Source organism: Lytechinus variegatus, chromosome 15, assembly GCF_018143015.1.
Source record: "Lytechinus variegatus isolate NC3 chromosome 15, Lvar_3.0, whole genome shotgun sequence".
In the NCBI taxonomy this organism is placed as follows: domain Eukaryota; kingdom Metazoa; phylum Echinodermata; class Echinoidea; order Temnopleuroida; family Toxopneustidae; genus Lytechinus; species Lytechinus variegatus.
In genome coordinates this window covers 10704617-10725162 of record NC_054754.1, presented here as the reverse complement: position 1 = coordinate 10725162, position 20546 = coordinate 10704617, and the positions used below count along the sequence as shown (strand labels likewise).

Genomic DNA, 20546 nt, shown 5'->3' with positions numbered 1-20546 from the left:
TAAGCAGGGGCGGATACAGGACTTTCAAAAGGCGGTGGGGAGAATTTTTGCTCAATTTTTTTACAAACAAATAAGAAAGGTTTGCACTCCCAAATGAACGTGATTCATGCTCAAAGAAATCTTACAACCCGCCCCCCCACAAAAAAAAAAAATTAATAATAATAATAATAATATAAAAAAGGAATTCACATGCGTATGCCAGACACTTTCCAATAAATATATCGTTATGGCTCTAAAAAGGGGCAAGGGTAGGACTCGACCTTGCCCCACCACCTCCCCCCTGCAACCGCCATTGTGCTGCCCTTTGAAGCTATTACCCATTACTTTTTTTGTAATGTTTGCATCAAAGTTAATCTGGTGATCTCAAATCAACCTGAGTTTGATATTGTATGGTGATTAACAATTAACCTGAAAAAATAATGATGCGATTAATGTTTGAATAAATGCGATAAATCAAATAATTCCATATAATTATTTGATAATTTTACAATGTTTTATACATCATAATTTCGCCTGTCCCATCAGTACATCATTTACACTCCCCTGTAATCAACCGATCACGATTCTATATATGACGTGATCCATTAAAAATTGCATAATTTGTCCCCAAGGCCTATATACATATCTGCTTTATCAATCAACATGATCAAAGCGAACCAATATTTCACGCGATAACAGACTCGTCGGTCGACTGAAATTGAATTTACACAATTTCTTCTTCCGTCGTTAAACATGTGATCTTGTAAATGTCGTCATTGATCACGTCATAGCAGTGACCTTCTGTTGCTTGATGATGCCGAGATTATCTCTCAAATCAACACCTTTTAATAATTCACCTTTCTCACCTGAGAAATTAAAATACCAGAAGCCTTTTGGGGATGAAAAGAAAATTAGTATGCATGTGAAACGCGACTCATTTTTGCATATAGCATTAGCCCAATATGGAAGCGTAGTAATTTGTAATAAAATGAGTGATTTTTTTTAAACTTTTTTTTACAGATTTAGTTTCCATTCGATTTGATTTGAATTCATGCAGGTAATGAATCAGAATCACGTATACGGTTAAGCGTCCTACTCCCTTTTTCATAGGCATGATATAGGTAAATGCAGATATATGACAATGTTTAGAAATTGTTGGTATACATTGGCTATTTTTTAATGTATAAAACTATGTGTAAACAATAAGTGGTCTTGGAAAATCTCGATTACACATAACATATAATATATGAAATATAGCCATATACCAAGCAAGTTCTTCATTGCTTCAGTCAATTAAGAAAAAAAATCTTGTTTTTTCCGTCTTTTGCCATATAGGGTAGCTGCACCCATTTTCTTGTTGGCAACGAATTATTAATGCCATCATGAGTTTCGAACCCTAAACTCTCTGATTAAAACTCGAGCGAAAGAGGAATATGATTCACGTATAACTTAATAATATGTGCAACAAAGACCAAAATATCCTTTCTCTTCAGTTTCTGTAGTTGAAACAATTTTAGTGTTGTTGGCTATCTGCGTGTGTTCACGCTAGAACATAGTTAAGAAATTCACTGGAAAAAAATAAAGCCTTAAAGAATTTCATCAAGAAAACAAAAATAGTGAGAAATGCTAAAGGTATGCAAGAATAACATCGCATTTTTTCCGATCAATCATACCATACCATTAATAGGACACAAAGAAATCTTAAAAAACAAACAACTCATTGAAAACATCTTTTTCGAAAAACAGAATTTCTTCCTTTCACAACGCCTCAGAAGGATATGACCTCACCTTTAAACTCGAATTACATCGGGATGAGAAAGGGGACAAGACGAAAATCTAGTACAGCGATCTTGAACTTGGGCATTCATGCGAGATTTGCAATTGTGATATTGTTGTGGGAACAGCGGGGAAGCGAGCTGGCTTCACGCCGGGACTCTGGCGTACTTTGTTTGCACTGGTCCGATTGAATTAGGTGGTACATGAACTTGAAGAAATATTTGACAAACCTGGGATTGATAAAATAATGTCCTTGTTGTTTGGAAGACCGAATCTGACATGGATGCCCATCGTAGAATTATTTTTGACGTTTTCACCTATGTGGGCTATGTCGGTATTGAATAGGCCGACATGTAGGCTATATAGGCTACCTAAGGATATCAACTATAGCAAGTTGTATGGAGATGTAGCCCTTTTTAATGAATGCTAAGAAAGCATGAATGCTCATGTAAGAAACTAGAAGATTGACGGCTTAGCTAGGGTCCTATCCGAAGGACCTTGCAGTGTTATTAAACGCCTTGTCCAGGGGTGCGAGCACACGAACTCAATTCACCTGGTTACCAGAGCACCGGGCCTCGTCAAGGGTAGAAATAACATGAATAAATAAGTGTAGCTTAGTAAGCAACACTTTCCCACCCCTCCCCCAGCCACCAATCCCTCCCCAAATATTAACTAAGGAAACTGATACATGTTATGTAGTTTCAATACAGGAAAGGAAATTTCATGTAAAACTGCCATTTTATGAATTTCGCTCTTTGCCTCTGATAACTAACATTTGCTACCATGATTAAGGCCATGCAGCCCAATCTGGTTTAGACTAACTACACTATACATGTAGATAGATCAATTAGGTGCAATAAACTTAAACGTTATAAACACCAAATGGCAATCTATTAATACTATGTGAACGATCCAACGTTACTCAATTGAGAATGAACATAGCATTTCCGGTAAATAATTTCTAATGTGTCAATTCTCCTATAATGAAAATTCATCCTTGAAACATGCATGTTAATACCCATGTTTAACCACATAAAAACACATGTACCCTTTAATCCAATAATGAATAAGAATTTACTAATCTAATTCTTACACTGTACTTAAGTTACATTGAATCCTAATGACCTCTTTGGATCTATTGATAAATGCAGGAGGGTTTTTCTATGAATTCCGAGCCGATTTAGAACACTAAGCAGTGGCAAGTGGGTGTCAGAGCGCAAATTAAGTTTGCACTTATAATTAAGAGAAGGAAACACTGATAATCTCCGTACACACGTACCTTATCATGTGGGACTACATAATTGTCTATCCCTAAAGAGATCATCGCAAGATATTATTAACAATATTATGACCTAAATCTGTTTGCTAGATACAATGAAGGAAGAGTCATTCAGATGGATGATATTCAGGTTCAAAGGGAAAGTTCACCCTGACAAAAAATAGTTTGTTGTAAAAATAGCAGAAAAATGACAAGAAATATTGGTGAATGTGTCTTGAGAAAAATCCATCACAGATTAAGAAAGTTGTTAGAATTTCAAGAGTTTTTTTTCATTTGTGACGTCATATGCGCGCAGCTACCTCATATATCGTGTAGTAAAAAATAAAAATCAATGTAATTGACTTTTCTAAAGAAAATATATGAAAAATGTTTTTATTGTACCTTCGGTATATCAAGAAAAAAAATGATTTCACTCCCGCTCCTGAAAGAAAATAAATTATAGTCATCATGGATCATTATAAAATTAATATTAATGCACTTCAGCTGCTCGTAAATGACGTCGGCGCAAATCAAAAACTTAATATTCTAAAAACTATCTTAATCTTTGAATGGATTTTTCTCAAACCCTCACACTTTTTGTCAAGGTGGATTTCCCCTTTAAAGGATAAGCCTATTCAACATCCAGCTAACTTGAACAACTAGAGAAAGATCAAGCAAGTATGGAACGCAAAATTAATTTTAAAAATGATATAAAATTTCAGCAGTTTACAAAAAGAAAATTATTGCTTAATATCACCAAAAGGTGATGCGCAGAACAGGCGGTATGTAAATGAGGGAAGTCGGCAACGCCCCCACACTGACTTATCTGCCTGATTGTATTTTATCCTATGAATTTTTAATGTTTCATTTTTCTCCTCCACTAATGTTTTTGAAGATACATCGAGGTAGTAAAATTATCTTTATTACTTGTTGTACAATATCGGCAAACATTTAGATCAGTGATGTTTGATGGAATAAGACACAAAGACTAATGAGTGTATCATCATCAATGTGTATATCACTGCGTCAGTTTACTCAGCAAATGTTTAAACGCCATATCGTCCTAATCGACGACCTTTTTTCATGAAACTGGTAAAATGGGAAGCATTTTGCTGATGACTGCTTTCCGTTTTATCGAACTTGACTCGAGCTTTAAAGTTCAAAATAAGGCTATACCTTTAGTTCGAATCGGCAGGTGGGCAAGGTGTGCAGCTATATAATGTAACAATTGATTCTCAATTTGAGAACGAAAACTAAGCATGTCTGTACTGTATACAGCCTTGCTGAAAAGGTGTCGAACCATGTGATTCGAAAAAAAAGTCATCTCTCTCTATTTTTTTTCTTGGAGATATCATAGTCCCATTTTCAGAGAAAATAACATTTAACGTGTTAAGTCACTTTTTAAAGTAGAGTTAGGTATACACTCAGTCTGCTAAACAAGAATTTAAAAGTATACGTATATAAGCATCGAAAATTGCAATTGCATGCAAATTTCTTGTTATCAATCACCGATTCTTACAAAACACGCAGATTAGTTTTTTTTCCCATTTTGCGATTGGTGATTTCCTGCTTACAAGACAGAAAACGAATGGTTTTTACCATAAGCAATAATAATTAATTGGATGAAAGATTGATTTATAACATTTTTGGTGAAATATCAACGATCTGATGATCATGACGTAAACAAGCATGACGGTGTGCAAACCGTAATTTCATTAGAACGTTTCATTAAGTTGAGTAAGAACGCAGAAGGCCGAAATTGTTAAAGAACATTTATTGAATGTCCTCCCAGTCATGCCAGTGGTCGGCGCATTATGACGTAGACACGGTAGATGGGCGGCGTCGATGACCATAACATTAATGATAACGGATGTGGATGGTCGAGACAAAAAGAAACAATGGTCAACATGATGACCCAACAAAAAAGATTAGTTACAAGGCCATTCTCCTGTGGTCGTTGATACCCGATGTGGTTTACCTTTATCATTTTTTCAACTTCAAAACAAAAGTTGCAAATTCAAACTTAGTTGAGGACGCTTCACATTCAATCATAAAAGTCTTTGACAGCAAAAACATCAGTGATTGTCATTCTGTTTGAATTTTCTTTGCAACCAAGCACCACCACCTTCAAACGGTATAGGCCTATCGTATTCGTTCGTTCGTCCATTCATTCATTCATTCATTCACACATTCTTGTATTCATTCACTTATTCATTCATTTATTCATTTTATTCATTCATTCAAATGAAAAATTCTTCCATTTTCAAAATAATGTATACTTTTTTCGACATAAATTCATGAAAATGAATGTGCCATTAAAATTCAAATATAGACACCTGAATTATTCGACTATCGCTATGGATTCCATTCGAAACATCAAACAATGTAAGCGACTGAAATCATATCATTCTGCTTGGTGTTAATTGAGGTTATACACACTTAAAACAAATCAGTCAAATTGACTAGACCAGTAGTCAGCTGGGTGCAACTGATATTTCTAGTCACATTTCTTACATATTTTCGAGTCAGAAATAACTCTGTTCTAGTAAAATACGACTAGAAAATAGTCAAATAGACTAGAATCATTTGCACCAAGCTTACCCTATTAACAAGTCATTTTTTTACTGATTTGTTTTTAGAGTGGACATAGTCAGATAGTGTGCATCTTAAAAGAAAATGTCAAATTGGAATCATGATCGTTTGAAAATTGGATATGGTTCTTCCACTCTACTTGAAGAAAACACCAAAGACACATAAGATACACACTTTGTAAATAAAATGTACATAACGAAGCAAAATGAAAAAGAGTTACAGATGAAATTTAAAAGTGAACATCATTAAGACGATTACGATGAATAAAGAAAAAAAAACATTGAACTTACGTAAACTGGTCCGGGCTAAGGAACTCCTCGAAAACCAAAGCGATGCAAAGACCACAACTGCATACTGTAAATAGCTCCTTAAGTGTCCCATCTTAAGTTATGAATACGATATCACCTGTATACTGGTCTTCAATTTAACATTAATCCAAGTAAGATTTGTAAGGTATCCTTAATGATATCCACTCCTTAGCAATAGGAAGTTGAGATGCAGCCAGCTTCTGAGGTACTGTTGTCGATCCTGATTGATATGGGTGTATTTAAGTTTGGGGGAGTTTTGCGGAATGAAATCCAGAGAAAAAAAGCAGCTTCGTTGAGGTGTCCCGTTTAAGGCAGAGTTAGCAGACGATGTTTGAGTAAAAATGAAACCCTGGATCTTCCAAAAACGTCAACCGCCGACAGTGATCCGAGTATAAAAGGTTATTTTCGAGACAGTCGAATTGAAATCCCATTAGCGGAGCTCGCTTTAAATAGCCGAAATGAAAGAAAGAGAGAAAGGGAAAAACTCCTTCGTTAATTCCACGATGTGACGTTACGCTCAATGAATGAGTTTTAGAAGCACTTAACAAGACGCCTTTGAACAACAATCGTGTGCTAATCTCGCATTGTCTGTGTGATACATGAGGGAGGGAAAGCCATTTGGGAGTCCAGACTGGCTTTTGGAATAATGTGTCGAGTTTTGGGTTCCAATGAATGCACCAACTTGGTTGATTTTGGAGTGATCCTCGCTTCCGCACTACTTCCCCTGCGATTCGGCCATGCAATGCACTCTCAGCACCTCATTTTTGTCTGTCTCTCTTTTTGATATCGCAGAGTAAACGCAGAGGGCTCCCTTTTAAAAATAGTTTCAACGAGCCTCGATGTTTTAGTTCATTTTACAACATTAAATGTGAATGCGTAGTTTATATCGTGGATTCTATTTGGAAGGAAACAAGAATATTATTGTATTTTTTATAGGTAAATAATCCCCCAAATTATCCCTCCAATCATGCATTTCTATTTAACGAAAGGTTCATTTTTTTTTTAAATGAACCGATTCATCATTTCAATGTTTGTTTCATCAAGGAGATATCAGAGGTGATATCTCCTTGGTTTCATACCCCCATCCCCTTAAAATTTTCCGTTCCTTTTCTTACTTTTTTCATCACTTAAAAGATAATGAGGCAATTATTGCCCCACCCCGAAATCGTAGCACTGCTCCTGACTTGAAACAAAATGGATGTCATAACACTGGATATACGCTTATTATTTTATTCAACTTTTTAGACTGGAAGAAAGTTAAAATTTATGTTTAACCGGATGGAATGAGGGTTTTCTTGAAATTTTGTTTTAGGGTAGTGAGGGGTGTGGTAGTTTTACTCTTGATAATTTATGTGATCCTGAACATGGAATGGGGCAAATAAGTGGAGCAAAGAGCACTGCCAATTGACATTGAATATACTGGAATAGTACGATGAGAATGCGAGACAGGATGGAACGTGATGTGCCCCTACAGCTCTGGGGGTCGCTCGCCCCTAGGGTCGTGAGATGCACTCCGCAGTGTGACACTACACCAACCCGCCGACGGGGTCGACCGCGAACTCAGGGCCGACGATGTGGAAACCAGCTGTTGGCGAATTTCACGGACTTGGCGGGCGAAAATTCTAATGGCTTTGCCGTCTGCCGTCGTTCTTTCAACCCGGGCGATCGCGAACAAAACGCGAGTAATTGCGCTCTAATTCGTGCGACAAATGCCCGTTCGCTTTCGTCACCCATTTGAAAATACGGTGACGAGATGGTGATAGCTGTAAACAGCATGCACATCAAAATGTTTTCAAGTTGTAGTATTTTTGTTTTGCTGGCCAGGCCGACGCCCCCGTAAAACCACCGAAATTAGCTTGTTACAATTTGTGCAATGCCAGCGGGGGGGGGGGGAGCTGCATTCTGCTGCCAATACTTGTCGAAAAAAAAAGAATGGGGAGTGATATCCCCTGCAATCTTCCATTCACACCGCGAACATGGCGAAGTGCATTGCCATTCAAGGTGGACACCATGCCCCCCCCGCACACATACACGCGCGCACACACAGACCAAATGCATATAGGCTCGTATTCTGAAGTCTCAGGTTTAAAGTTGTGGTTTAAGTATGGAAGGCCATAAGTATCAATTTTTTTATTAAGTTGTATGTTTCTTATGTTTACTGTGCTCTTTCCTGATTCATTGATGGTGAAGACAATCATCTATTTATACTTCCTAGACAATTATGAATGATTTAAGAACCAGATGAGCTGAAATATGATATCTCTACTGTATAGTGATTTATGTGACAATTGGCTATCCATATTTAAACCACAACTTTAAACCTGGGTTTAAGTTAAACCTGACTTCAGAATACGGGCCATAGGATTTAGGCACTCGCACGCACACACACACCAAATGCATAGAATTAAGGCACTAGCACTCAATAACCCCATTTGATTTATAAATGCCAAAATGAAATGAACTACCACTGACTCATGACTTAAACAAGTTAATGCTCTTCCAAATGATTGTTACGTTCAACACGACTTTGTTTAAAGGAATGATCCGGGCTCAATATGTTTATATCTGAATAAATAGAGTAAAATTCACAAATCAAAATGGTGAAAATTTCATCAAAATCGGATAACAAATAACGACGTTGTTGAAGTTTAAAGTTTAGCACTATTTTGTGAAAACAGTTACATGCACGTCGTCATGAGGTGGACTGATGATGTCAGATCCCCACTTTCCTCTTTCTTATGCTCTTACATGAAATCATAATTGTTTCTGTTTTCATAAATGTGTAAATGATATGTCTCCATAATGGTGAAATAAGTTGCAGAAATAAATAAGTAATGCACTTAATCGGTTGTCAATCCAGTTGTTTTAGTTAATTGGTAATATATTTTTTTTTAAACCGAATTTCATATAACGAAATAAAAAGGGGGGATATGACATCATCAGCCCACCTACATGACCTAATGAATATTTATGACATGTGTAATACACCGGAATAATGCAAATCTTTAAAATTCAATAACTTCGTTATTTGCTGTCCGATTTTTATCCAATTTTCAGCATTTTGCTTTGTGACTTTTACTCTGTATTGAGATATAAATATCTTTAGTCTGGAGTATCCCCTTAAAGTATACAAACCAGAGCAGTACCTCTGATAAGTGGACATAGTTTAAACAGATTTTTGGAGCCGCTTAAATAGATAAGATAAAGAAAATAAATACTAACAGAAAATCTCTTAAAATGGTCACTGATCCTCGGAAAGAAAATTTATCAAATCTGGAATAGTCGATGTAGGGTGCGAATAAGTCTAGTTTTAGACGATTTCAATTGAATTCTCGTATCGTACTATCGCACATCCGAGAACCTATACACCCAAATTATTTTTTTCGGGTGTATAAGTTCTCGGATTTGCGCAGTACGGGATAGAACGAAACGATGGGGAATAGAATTCAATTGAAATCGTCTAGAACTAGGCTAGGTGCGAATCGGTTATAGCCTGTCTGAAACTAAAATAGACTAAAAAAATATAATTCATATATCGGACTTTCATTCTAGCATCCACATCCTACAAAATGTTGTGACCTATACTATTCTATAACTGTTTTATATTGTTTGTGATGTTTTTTTTCCCGGGGGGAGTCAAATGTATCGCTGTACACACACGTGGCCAAATTATTTCCAAACACCCCCTAAACGAGTTTTTCTGTGTGTGCAAAATAACCCCTAAACAAGTTTTTCGCGGGCTTTATTTACACATTTAGGCCCCTAAACAAGTTGTCGCCTTAAAGGTCAAGTCCACCACAGAAAAATGTTGATTTGAATCTATAGAGAAAAATCAGACAAGCACAATTCTGACAATTTCATCAAAATCGGATGTAAAATAAGAAAGTTACGACATTTCAAAGTTTCGCTTATTTTTAACAAAATAGTTACATGAACGAGCCAGTTACATCCAAATGAGAGAGTCGATGATGTCACTCACTCACTATTTCTTTTGTTTTTTTATTGTTTGAATTATACAATATTTCAATTTTTACGAATTTGATGATTCGGACCTCCTTGCCTGAAACACAAAATGTTAAAATAATGGAATTCCACGTGTTCAGGGAGGAATGAAACTTTATTTCACATGACAATGGCGAGAAAATACAAATATTTCACATTTCATATAATAAATTACAAAAGAAATAGTGAGTGAGTGATGTCATCAGTTCCCTCATTTGCATACGGACTGAGATGTGCATCGTTTTGTGAAATGAAGCGAAACTTTAAAATGTCATAACTTTCTTATTTTACATCCGATTTTGATGAAATTTTAAGTGTTATGCTTGTTGAATTTTTCTCTTTTTATTCAAATCAAGCTTTTGTTGGGGTGGACTTGTCCTTTAAACGCGGTTTTTTTTTGGTCACGCGTGTGTACAGCAATAAATTTGACCCCCCCCCCCCCCCGTTTTGTTGTTTTTTTTTAACATTTATTGATTCGTTGTAAAATAAAATAAGACGGAATTAGCGCCCTCTCTCAGAAATTTCTTTTTTTATTTAGAAAATACATTTGAACACATTTCGTACACCTGATGATGGTGATAATGATGATGACGAGGAGGAGGATGATGATGATGATGACGATGATGATGATGACGACGATGATGATGATGACAATGATGACGACGACGATGATGCCGATGACCATGGCAGTGATGATGAATAATACAATGATCAATATCAGTCATTACGGCTTGACTGGGATGAGACAACCTTACACATGAGACGTGGACATGAAGAAAAAAAATATTCACATCTCAATTCAAGAGATGATGTTTAACTATTTTTTATTGAGTTGATATCGTCATTGGAATTACATCCCTCATTGTATTATTTGTGTGTATCATAGAAATATATACTGATAACGCAAAGTAGTATAAGTATATCTCTATCATGTCTTAGGTGGGTATATAATACACGACCTTTAAAACGTTTACAGCGAGAGTCGATCTTCTCTGTACTGGCACCAGGACTGGTAACCCGGAATGCGGACATCACCGGACCTGCACCTTCCTCGCTTTCTGGGATGCATGAAGCATGACAGATACGATGACGACAAGATGAGACGACGAGGAGATCGATGATGAATGATTGATGGGTGATGGGGGTATCATTGGCAGGGGCGTATCCATGCAGGGGAACCCGAAATGAGGGGAGGGGTTGTATCACGCCCGGTTTCTCTCACGCCTGCGACTGAGAGTATACGGCTATGGCGTCACGGTTTAATTCCTCATAAACTGGCTTGGCATGCTCGGGGACAAAATGAATACGAAAAATTGGTAAATCTACACCAAACTATTGCTTTGACTTGTTTATTTCATCGTTTTCACTTCGGATTTTTTTCATGTAATGAATAACTTGGTGAATAGTGAATGGCAACATTGAATGGTGAGGGCAACCAAATAAATTCAACGTACTGTGATAAGTTTCCCTTGAGATGAAATATCTATAATTGAAAGTCTTTTTTTAACGGGGCGGTGGAAGGGGTATCTACTACAATGGGCTTGAATAGCTATAAAAAACTCCGGGTCCGTTAACTTGAGGTACACCCCCCCAAATTATATTTCTTTTGTGTTTAAATTGCAGTGGCGGTTCGCCATCCCCTGCTCGTTCCTCATCCAACCTTGCTTCTCCATCTTTTCGTCACCTCCATTACTATAAATTTTTACGGAGCAATATCGTTGTTGATTTGATCACAGGTCACTGCTAATATACGGCCTCTTAAGACTCTCCGTTGAATATCTTTACTATGACCCTCATATATCCAATGCCTAATCGTTGTATAGTTTTATTATTGCCCAGCATGGTGATGGCCTGAACAAGACGAAATTCATTTTAAAGGGGAAGTTCACCCTGATGTCAAGTTTTGATAAAGGCAAAAAAACAAGTGAGGCACATTAATGAGGATTAGCAAAATCTATTACAAAAAGCTTGAGGGTTTTAAATAGTTTACTTTATTTTTGTGACGTCAAATTCGAGCAGGTACCCGCATGTCGTATACGTTCAAAATTGCAATTTTATCACAAAATGGAATTCATCTAAGAATTTATTCATTATATCATCACACATAATATGATAATGTCGCAAATGAAACTAATATTTTCAGCTATGATAATAAATACATTAAATGGGGAAGCTGCTCGAATGACAAATGGTGAAAAGCAAAACGTGGACGATTCAGAACTTCAATCACATTTCTGTGATTGGCTACTGTAAAACCTTCATTCAGACAGTATGTTCTCTCATAAAGTGCTCTTTTGTAGGACAAGAAAGTATGCATGGCCTCCTACCGGTCATCTTTCTTCTTCTTTTGCTCTGCTTTAATTTATTTTTATTATTTTCACAGATTAACAATTACTCTAAAGCCGATAAATTCTTTCTAGGTATATTGGATATATAGCCCCCCGTATTCACTCTATCTCTTTTCACTATTTGCACTTCGCTTTGATACAAGATTAATAGCAATTCAGTCCAGTATCAAATAATTTTTTTAGGAATTCAATTTTATTAAAGAAAATAGATATGATAGAATATAGATATAGAAATGATAAAATATAATAAATAATAATGTTCCTTTAGTAATAACTTAAACAACATATTCAATCGCATGAAAATTAATACAGAATCAGCCCTCGTACAATTACAAATTGATTAAATTACAATTCAATTTAACCATCAATATAAATCCCGGCGACCCTTCACTTTTATGGTCTATAGAGGGCGCAAACTCACGCAAGCGCTTGTGATGGATCCAGTATTGGTATGTATAGATCATGAGAGAAGCTAGCTTCTGCAATGAGGCAATATTTTTGTTATTATTCAACTTGCCGATTAATGCTGATCACTGAAGTACCGAATGGGGGGGGGGTCATTGGGGGCATGCCCCCCAAAAAAAAAAGTTGCACTGCTAAGAAAAGAATGACAAAAGAAGAGAAAAGAAAGAAAATGTAAAAAGGTGAAATGTGGCCCAGTGGATTAGTCTCCGGACTTTGAAACAGAGGTTAGTGGGTTCAAATCCCAGCCATGACGTAATTTGCTTCGGCAAGAAATTTAACCACATTGTTCCGCACTCGACCCAGGTAAGGTGAATGGGTACCAGGTAGGATTTATCCCTTGAAAGCTTTAGCGCCGATTAATACGGCAGCTTAGCCACAGCCGGGGTAATAATATACCAAGTATCAAAGCTCAGTTGAGTATATGCACATAGTAACTACGCTATATAAATGGACATAATGTTTATTTATGTGACGTTATTTCCTGAATGTTAACATCTATCACAAAATAGCATTTTCATTTTGCTCTCTCGCTTCACTCACTCGGAATCTTTGAGAAATTTGGTCACATTAGCCATGTCTGGGGCATCCGGCCCTCCAAATTTTTGCCCATTAGGCCTCTGAATCATGGTGGGCACCCCCCCCCCCATGAAACATTTAACCCAGGAACGGGTGGTGAGGAAATATGTACCAATTCCTGAATTTAAAGTTATTTCACATGATGACAATTCTTACAGCAGTAGGCATGATAAACAAAGTATAAGATCACTATATCAACTGATTTTCACAAAATATTTTGGAAGACAATTAATGATGATTATTATATACACTTGCTCATGATAGCACCTATACACTACACTTATCATAAGTAGGACATTTCCTTTGACAAACAAAGCAAATCTGACTGAGCTACATAAAACTGGAACCGGAATTGGTGAAAATATGCAATTTGATGTCGATATAGTCGAGTCCTCTGGATCATCTTCTGCAGTATTTTCACTCTCAAAACCAAACGTCAAGAGTTGCTCCAGACCAGCCCACACAATCCGCGGGTTAGCATCTTCACTCACTAAAAGTAAATTCCTCAATTTTTGTTTTGAAAAATCACCTTTTAACCGTAGCCGTGTTCACTTTCACTGAGCATAGCCAGGCGAACATGAAATAACCGATACTCGCTCCAATAACGATCGACATTAGAAGATACACGTTGAATGTCATTGCTATCAGCATAAGAAGGTAAAAGGCTAGAGTCTGAAGGCCGTAGAGGGCGGTCAGAATGAGATGGCTCCAAGAAAAGAAACGAATTCTGTTAGGAGGAAGAAAATGAATCGTAAGTTTAACTGATTCTTATCAACCAAATGTTACTATAATTGGAAACAGATCGCCGAACTAAAGAAAATCTGTACACTTCGATAATCAGACGGTCGTTAACAGTAACTGTGGATAGCGGGAAATTTATGTCTCATCGATTGCACCGTGGCAAAATCAAAGAGCACATGACATTTGCAATGCCACACCAATATATTTGGTGTTGTTTTAGCTTATACGGCGCGTATCATTCAGTAGTGAATGTTTGCGCCAGATTTTTTATTCTTTACTTTAGGCATGAAAGATGATTTGGAAATTGTTGCAGAAATGTATATTTTTTTATTTAAGAATCTGTGAGCCACCGTGGCGAGGGCAGCACCGGGGTGCTTTAATTGGCCCTATTGGGAACGACAAAATATTGTGTCATTTCATTTTCTTACTCAAATAGTATAGTCTAAAAGCTTCACATAATTTTTTTCTTGACAATAGTCTTCTTTCTTCTTCATCTTCTAGTGTTCTCTCGTTCTTTTAAAGGGCAGGTTCAATTTGACTTCAAAAAATACTAGAAAAAATAATAAGAAATAACGGTGACGGTTTGAGGAAAATCCCTTGAAGATTAAGAAATATACAAGAATTCGAAGTTATTTATTTGGGACCCCATATACGAGCAGCTGCCCTGCCCTATATTCTACGTAGTATGATATTCATAAATTTAATTTAAATGGTTCATCATGACCTTGAACATATTTCTTTCAGGAATGGATGCCGAATGATTTGTTTGTTGGCATACTTAAGGTATTGGGGGTTTTTTTTTTGGGGGGGGGTGTCATTTCATTGGTATTGCTTTTATTCACGCTATATACGAAGCTGCTCGCATAATGACGTCACAAATCCCAAATTCAAATTCGCATAGCTTTTAAGAAGATCGATGGATTTTCCTTAAAACTTCGCCAATATTAAAAAAATCAACTTTTCGTAAAGGTGAACTTCCCTTTAATTTATTTTTGATCACAGGAAAAGTCATAGGAACGGTCCCCCCCCCCCCTTCCCACCGGCTTGCCCCCACCCCCTCCACTAAACATGCCACTTGCTGTATTTTACTCACTGTCCTTCGGCTTGCTCCTCCACCAGCCTTGACGATTCGTTTGCTTCCATCTCTAACATACGGTGGCGAATGTTAGTAGCGTATTTCTTTGATAAGTACTTCCGGAGGACGACCAGGCCTTCGACCAGGACGGCGAGGACCATGACCACCAGACAGGATCCAAGGAGACCTGCGGGGTCAGGAGTGAGAGGTAGGGTGTTGATGAATGGTTGCAGGAAAAGGGGGGGGGGGTGATATTCGTGTAAGGTAAGAAGATTGGAAAGGGTGCATTAAGGAGGAGGAGAAAAAGGGGAAGGGGATAGAGGAGAGGGAGAAGCAAGGTAGATTGGAGGAGAGAGGACAGAGCATGTCAACAAAATGATACAGTATTGAGAAAATAAAGAGAAAATGATTAGGAGTCGATGACGATGAGAAGAAAATGAAGAAGAAGAAGAAAGAAGAAGAGAGAGAGAGAGCAAAATAAACAGGAATGTAAGAAGAGAGCATTAAGATAATGATACAGTATGGAGAAAACGATTAGGAGTCGATGACGGTGAGAAGAAGAAGAAGAAGAAGAAGAAAAAGAAGAAGTAGAAGAAACAAAAGAAGAAACAAAAGAATAAGAAAAAGAAGAAGAAGAAACAAAATAATAAGAAAAAGAAGAAGAAGAAGTAAAGGAAAAAGGAGAAGAAGAAGAAAAAAAGAGAAGAAAAATAAGAAGAAGAAGAGGAAGAGAGAGAGAGAGAGCAAAATAAACAGGAATGTAAGAAGTTGCTTTAGACATGTTCAAGTTCACGAACCTGAATCGAGTGGGTTTTTATATCATGGAGAGATATGCAAACGATCATGTTTCATTTATGTCATTCTTCGTACTCAAATAAAAGAGGCTACAATGATGGCGCAAATGTTAAGTGGAATTGTTTGAATGTTTAAGAGGAAAACGTTCTTTGCTGAAATGAAAAAAAAAATGAAAATAGAAACCTCCTTCACCATGTCCACCAAATAATGAAGTAAACTGTCAACATAATCTTGGAGCTAAAATGCCGTGTCATTTTCGTTGAAGTTTGTCGAGATTATTGCACATACCTCCGATGTTTGAAGTCGACCATTTCTGGAAAAGAATCGTTTCAGTGGTTCCAAAGTGCAGATACCTCGCTCCATGCAGGCACTGTGATTAGCAAAATAGAAGAAGAAATGATAAACTCAACAATATGTATAGAATAAAATACTCTAGAATTCGGGTGGAGTCGCATTTTGATGTTTAAACCAAATGAGAGAAAGTGAAACCTTTTATGAATATATTTTTCCGCTTTGAAGTACTTTAAGAATTTTCTTTTGTTTATAGACTTGGGGGTGTCGCAAGGAAATATTTGCAATCAATTACAAATTTCTGCTACTAATAAAATATCTATCTATCTATATATATATATATATATATATATATATATATATATATATATATATATATATATATATATATATATATATTTGTTGCAAGAAGCAGACCATCAATCAAGTGTGGATTTGCAATCAATTGTCAGACTTATGACTGATTTTGTGAAAGAAATTTGACTTGCAATGCCCCATTAGACGTCATAAAGAAGAATTTCTTTCGTCATTAATTTCCCAATCTCTTTCCTTTTTAAACAAACATTTAAACAAGAAACAAACACAAATATTATATAGGTCTATTCATACCTCCACCACAGGAATGTCGGTTACATTGATCATTTTACGCAAAATACTGCTCCCGGCAACCAGTTTCCTTCGTTGTCGTTTCGTCGTCGTCGTCGTCGCAATCGTTATCGTGTCTTACCCATGACAACGTGTCAAATCATTGTGCCTCAGACATGTGAGAACGAATAAACTCGATGCACTGAATGGAAAATATTTATTCATTTGTTTATTAGAACATATCTATTCAGGTACAAAAGATCAGCATAAAACTGTTTTTCATCAATGACCTGATGAAAACATAAAGAACAACATAAATAATCATATGATACATGAAAATAAAGTCAATGTCTAAATCAAAGATAACAATACTTAGTAACATAAATAAACATATAGTCTTACTTAAATGATAATATGAATCAAACTAAAATATTTTAAGTTATCAAAAGAGAAGAGTTACTAATTATAAAACTACTAATTGTAGAATTTATTCACTGATAAAAACATTGAACAATGAAATAATTATGGCATTATAGAAAATGGAGTGAAACACTGGCAATCAGTTATAAATGTATGTCTAAAACTATAAAATATCAAAGGGTTAAGATCATTCGGTTATTTTACTCAATTATTATCAGCATACCAAAGGTTGTGTCTCAATTGAGGGGATGGGTTAGTTTGAATGTAACACCCCCTTCCAGAGAGAGGGGGGTGTAAACAACAGAGAGGGAGAGAGAGGAAGAGAGAAATGGAGAGAGGTGAGAAAAGTGGTAGACAACAATCTTGCCAATAAGGGTGGGGTCTGGGGAGAAGGAGCCAATGAGACCACCCCTAACTAAATATGATATACTTCCTTATTTTCATTTTAGGGCAAACGTACCTTTAAAAAATGCAAATAATATGCAAAACAATAAAATCCAAATTAAAAAAAAAAGTACGAGCTCAGTCTTTACAAGATAACCGAGGGGGGGGGGGCGATGGGCACTTGTCCCCTCCAAAAGAAAAATTCCCCATAGGAAAAAAAGAATGCCATTTTTCACAATGAAATGTGCCTTTTTATACACACCAAACGCTCTGTAAATCTGCCAAAAGCATGAAAAGTGTGCATTTCTGTCAATCACAATCACTTGCAAGTTTTTGTTTTATTTTGTGCTTTTTGTTGGCATTGTCCAGCATTTTCAGATCTTACTTGATCATAATTGAGGCCTAAAGTAGAGCAAAAAATCCAAATTGCTAATTTCCTGATCTACAGTGAAATAAAATACTGTGCTGAGAACTCCCATTTGAAAAAAAGCCTTCACGTGAGTTTGCCAATCTAGAATGGCTTATTCAGGATTTCGAGCAAAAGAGCCCGGAACAAGATTCATGGTTGTAAGTAATTGCCCCCCCCCTTTGGAAACTTACATTTTTAATGAAAACTTTCACGAAATTCACCAATAGTATGCATAAAATCCTTCAGGTTAATGTTAGATAATGCAAAAGATCCCCAATGACAAGCTCGGCCTCTTTGCTCCCTCGCTTTCAATTTTTTTTTATGTTAATGCACCCTGATCCCCTCCCGGGAAAATTTGTCAACGTATACGGCCATGGAAACATTTCCTGTTTGCATCTCGGAGAACACTGCAGAAAATGATTGACGGACCATTGATATTTAAAAAGCCTCTCGATGCATTATAAAAACACTTCAGTTTCTGCGCCCTTTTTTGAGGAAGGGGGGGGGGCTGAAGAAGAAACGAAGATCGTGTGCAATTTACACACACACATATACACATAGAATGCAATATGAAAACCAGGAAACAACAATGTTTTCTAAATATATCTTGTCAATCATACTTCAATCCAACCATATGGTCATTGGATCATATTAGAAGCTGGTATCACTGGATACATTGTTAACATACCGTGAATAACAGTTTTTCGTGAATAGCGTGGTATACATGGTATTATGCGTTTAATCATTCTTTATTTCTCTCTATTTCTTCCTTCCCATTTCCTTCTCTTCCTTTCCCTTTCTTTCTTTTCTCTTTCCATTGCTTTCCTTCCCCTTTCCTCTCTCTCTCTTCCTCCTCCCCCCTCTTTTTTCTTGGAGGGGGGGGGGTAAGGCCCTCTTGGCATCCCCTTGAATCCGCCGTGCTTAGTGGAAGCGGAACTCCCTTTTATAATAAAAAGAAAATCTATCAGCGCATGCAAAAGCACTAGTTTCTACACTCCCCTTTTTGGGGGGTGGCTTTAGAAAATGAAGATTATGTGCAATTCACATACATAATACAGTTGAATACAATATAATAAACCGGGGAACACAGTGTTTTCTCAATTTCCCGCATTATGATTTTGGACGTCTTTTCACTCCCTTCATCCAAAACATGGATCGCCGCCCCCTGTGATCCCCAGGATCGACGCCCCTGAGTAGCACCGATAAGAGAACCATTTTTCATAATTTATGGTGATGAAACACACAATGGAACAATCTGATTATTTGATACAACACAATCTTACTAGATTTGGTGCATCAATATTGCCCATTTTATTTCCAGTGATTATTACCGATTTAAAAGATACACTCTTGCGGATATTTATGTATCAACTATACTAACATCGACTAATATATATATATATGTAAACGTAATTGTTTTCGTATTTATAAAACTAAGCTTTCAAGAAAACATTGGTTCTAGTATAAAACGAATGAGCAAATAGCTGCAATCAGACCTATACTTACAACGTGATAACAGGTACTCCCAAATGAATTATTAAGTGCTGTACACATTGTACCTATTAAATACTGCTCTTTATGAATTGTTCTGCTGGTTCCCTCCTTGGGAGAAATGTATAGTCTGGATAGTTATGAGATTGTCTGGAGATATGAGTTCCTTTATCTCGTGGGATAAACACACCTGCAAAGACGCAACACGATCCATTCAAGATATGGCTATCGAGACATTCTCTGAGCTGTCGTCTGCCCGTAATTTTTTATAGAACACTGTTTGATGCAGAAAAGGCCTATGTAGAGAATATGGGATTCCATTATCCAGAATCATGCAATTTTATGCATATCCTTGAAAATCGGTTTGCCGTGAAATGATTAAATGAAGAAAAATACATATCCCGGTTGGTTTTGTCCCTGATAGTGATACACACGACACAGCTGACTGGTTTAGCTGTACAGTCTATTATCGTGACAACAGAGATTTAAGGTAACTTTACATTCCAAAGCAGTCTACTCTTAACTATACTTCGCTGCGGGCTTCACTGCATAAGAACATTGGCATTTAACAAGGAACCCCCAGGAACATAAGTGTAAGGGGGTGTTGGGGACCTTGGGGGCACTGAAAGGTATGCACAAAGAAAATGTAGATATATATTGCAGCTCTTTAAAACAATCAATGCTAAGTCGGATCTGACTTCAAAGAAGGTGGGCAAGCAAAGAGATAGTCCGGCAGCCCAGGAGGTTTATTCAACCGAAAGCCGGACAAGCAAATGACCCCATAGCTGGATGGCATGGACCTTGAAGTTTACAAAAATGCATTGCTGCCGGGTTCTATGCGTGGTCTTCCCTCCGAAATGACGTAATATATGACGTCACTACAAAATATTTCACCATTTTTCAGACATTGTACACATAGCATGAAGTCAAGGGAGAATATCTCAGCCAAATCATGCTTGTTTTGTATGAAACTTTCACAATGTATTGTTCCAGTAGTGCACAAGAGATATGCAAAATTTCACGAACAGAAATTATTGTTTACATATGCAAA

At 36.8% G+C, this 20546-nt stretch overlaps 2 protein-coding genes across 2 annotated transcripts in view; both read right to left on the bottom strand.

Annotated features, from left to right (window-relative positions):
* Positions 1-13354, bottom strand: part of LOC121429012 (complement C1s subcomponent-like) — a 110410-nt gene extending 97056 nt beyond the window's left edge. The window contains exons 1-3 of the mRNA XM_041625908.1: positions 13269-13354; positions 11576-11607; positions 10890-10973 (exon numbers count right to left, since the gene is read on the bottom strand). Of these exons, the coding sequence (XP_041481842.1) occupies positions 10890-10973; positions 11576-11607; positions 13269-13354 (202 nt within the window). The remainder of the gene's footprint in view (positions 1-10889; positions 10974-11575; positions 11608-13268) is intronic.
* On the bottom strand, positions 12958-19948 carry LOC121429173 (high affinity copper uptake protein 1-like). Its single transcript, XM_041626107.1, has 5 exons — positions 19511-19948; positions 16816-16993; positions 16204-16285; positions 15139-15307; positions 12958-14031 (listed from the first exon to the last, which is right to left on the bottom strand). Exons 2-5 carry the CDS (start codon positions 16846-16848, stop codon positions 13830-13832), a joined length of 486 nt encoding a protein of 161 aa, XP_041482041.1. The 5' UTR covers positions 16849-16993; positions 19511-19948; the 3' UTR covers positions 12958-13829.
* Between the last annotated feature and the right edge of the window lie 598 nt (positions 19949-20546).

Coding starts and splice junctions, on each gene's coding strand:
- LOC121429173 (XM_041626107.1), bottom strand. CDS start 16,848: ATGATCAATGTAACCGACATTCCTGTGGTGGAG. Junction 16,286..16,815: donor CCGACATTCCTGTGGTGGAG/GTATGAATAGAC, acceptor TGCTAATCACAG/TGCCTGCATGGAGCGAGGTA. Junction 15,308..16,203: donor GTCGACTTCAAACATCGGAG/GTATGTGCAATA, acceptor CTGACCCCGCAG/GTCTCCTTGGATCCTGTCTG.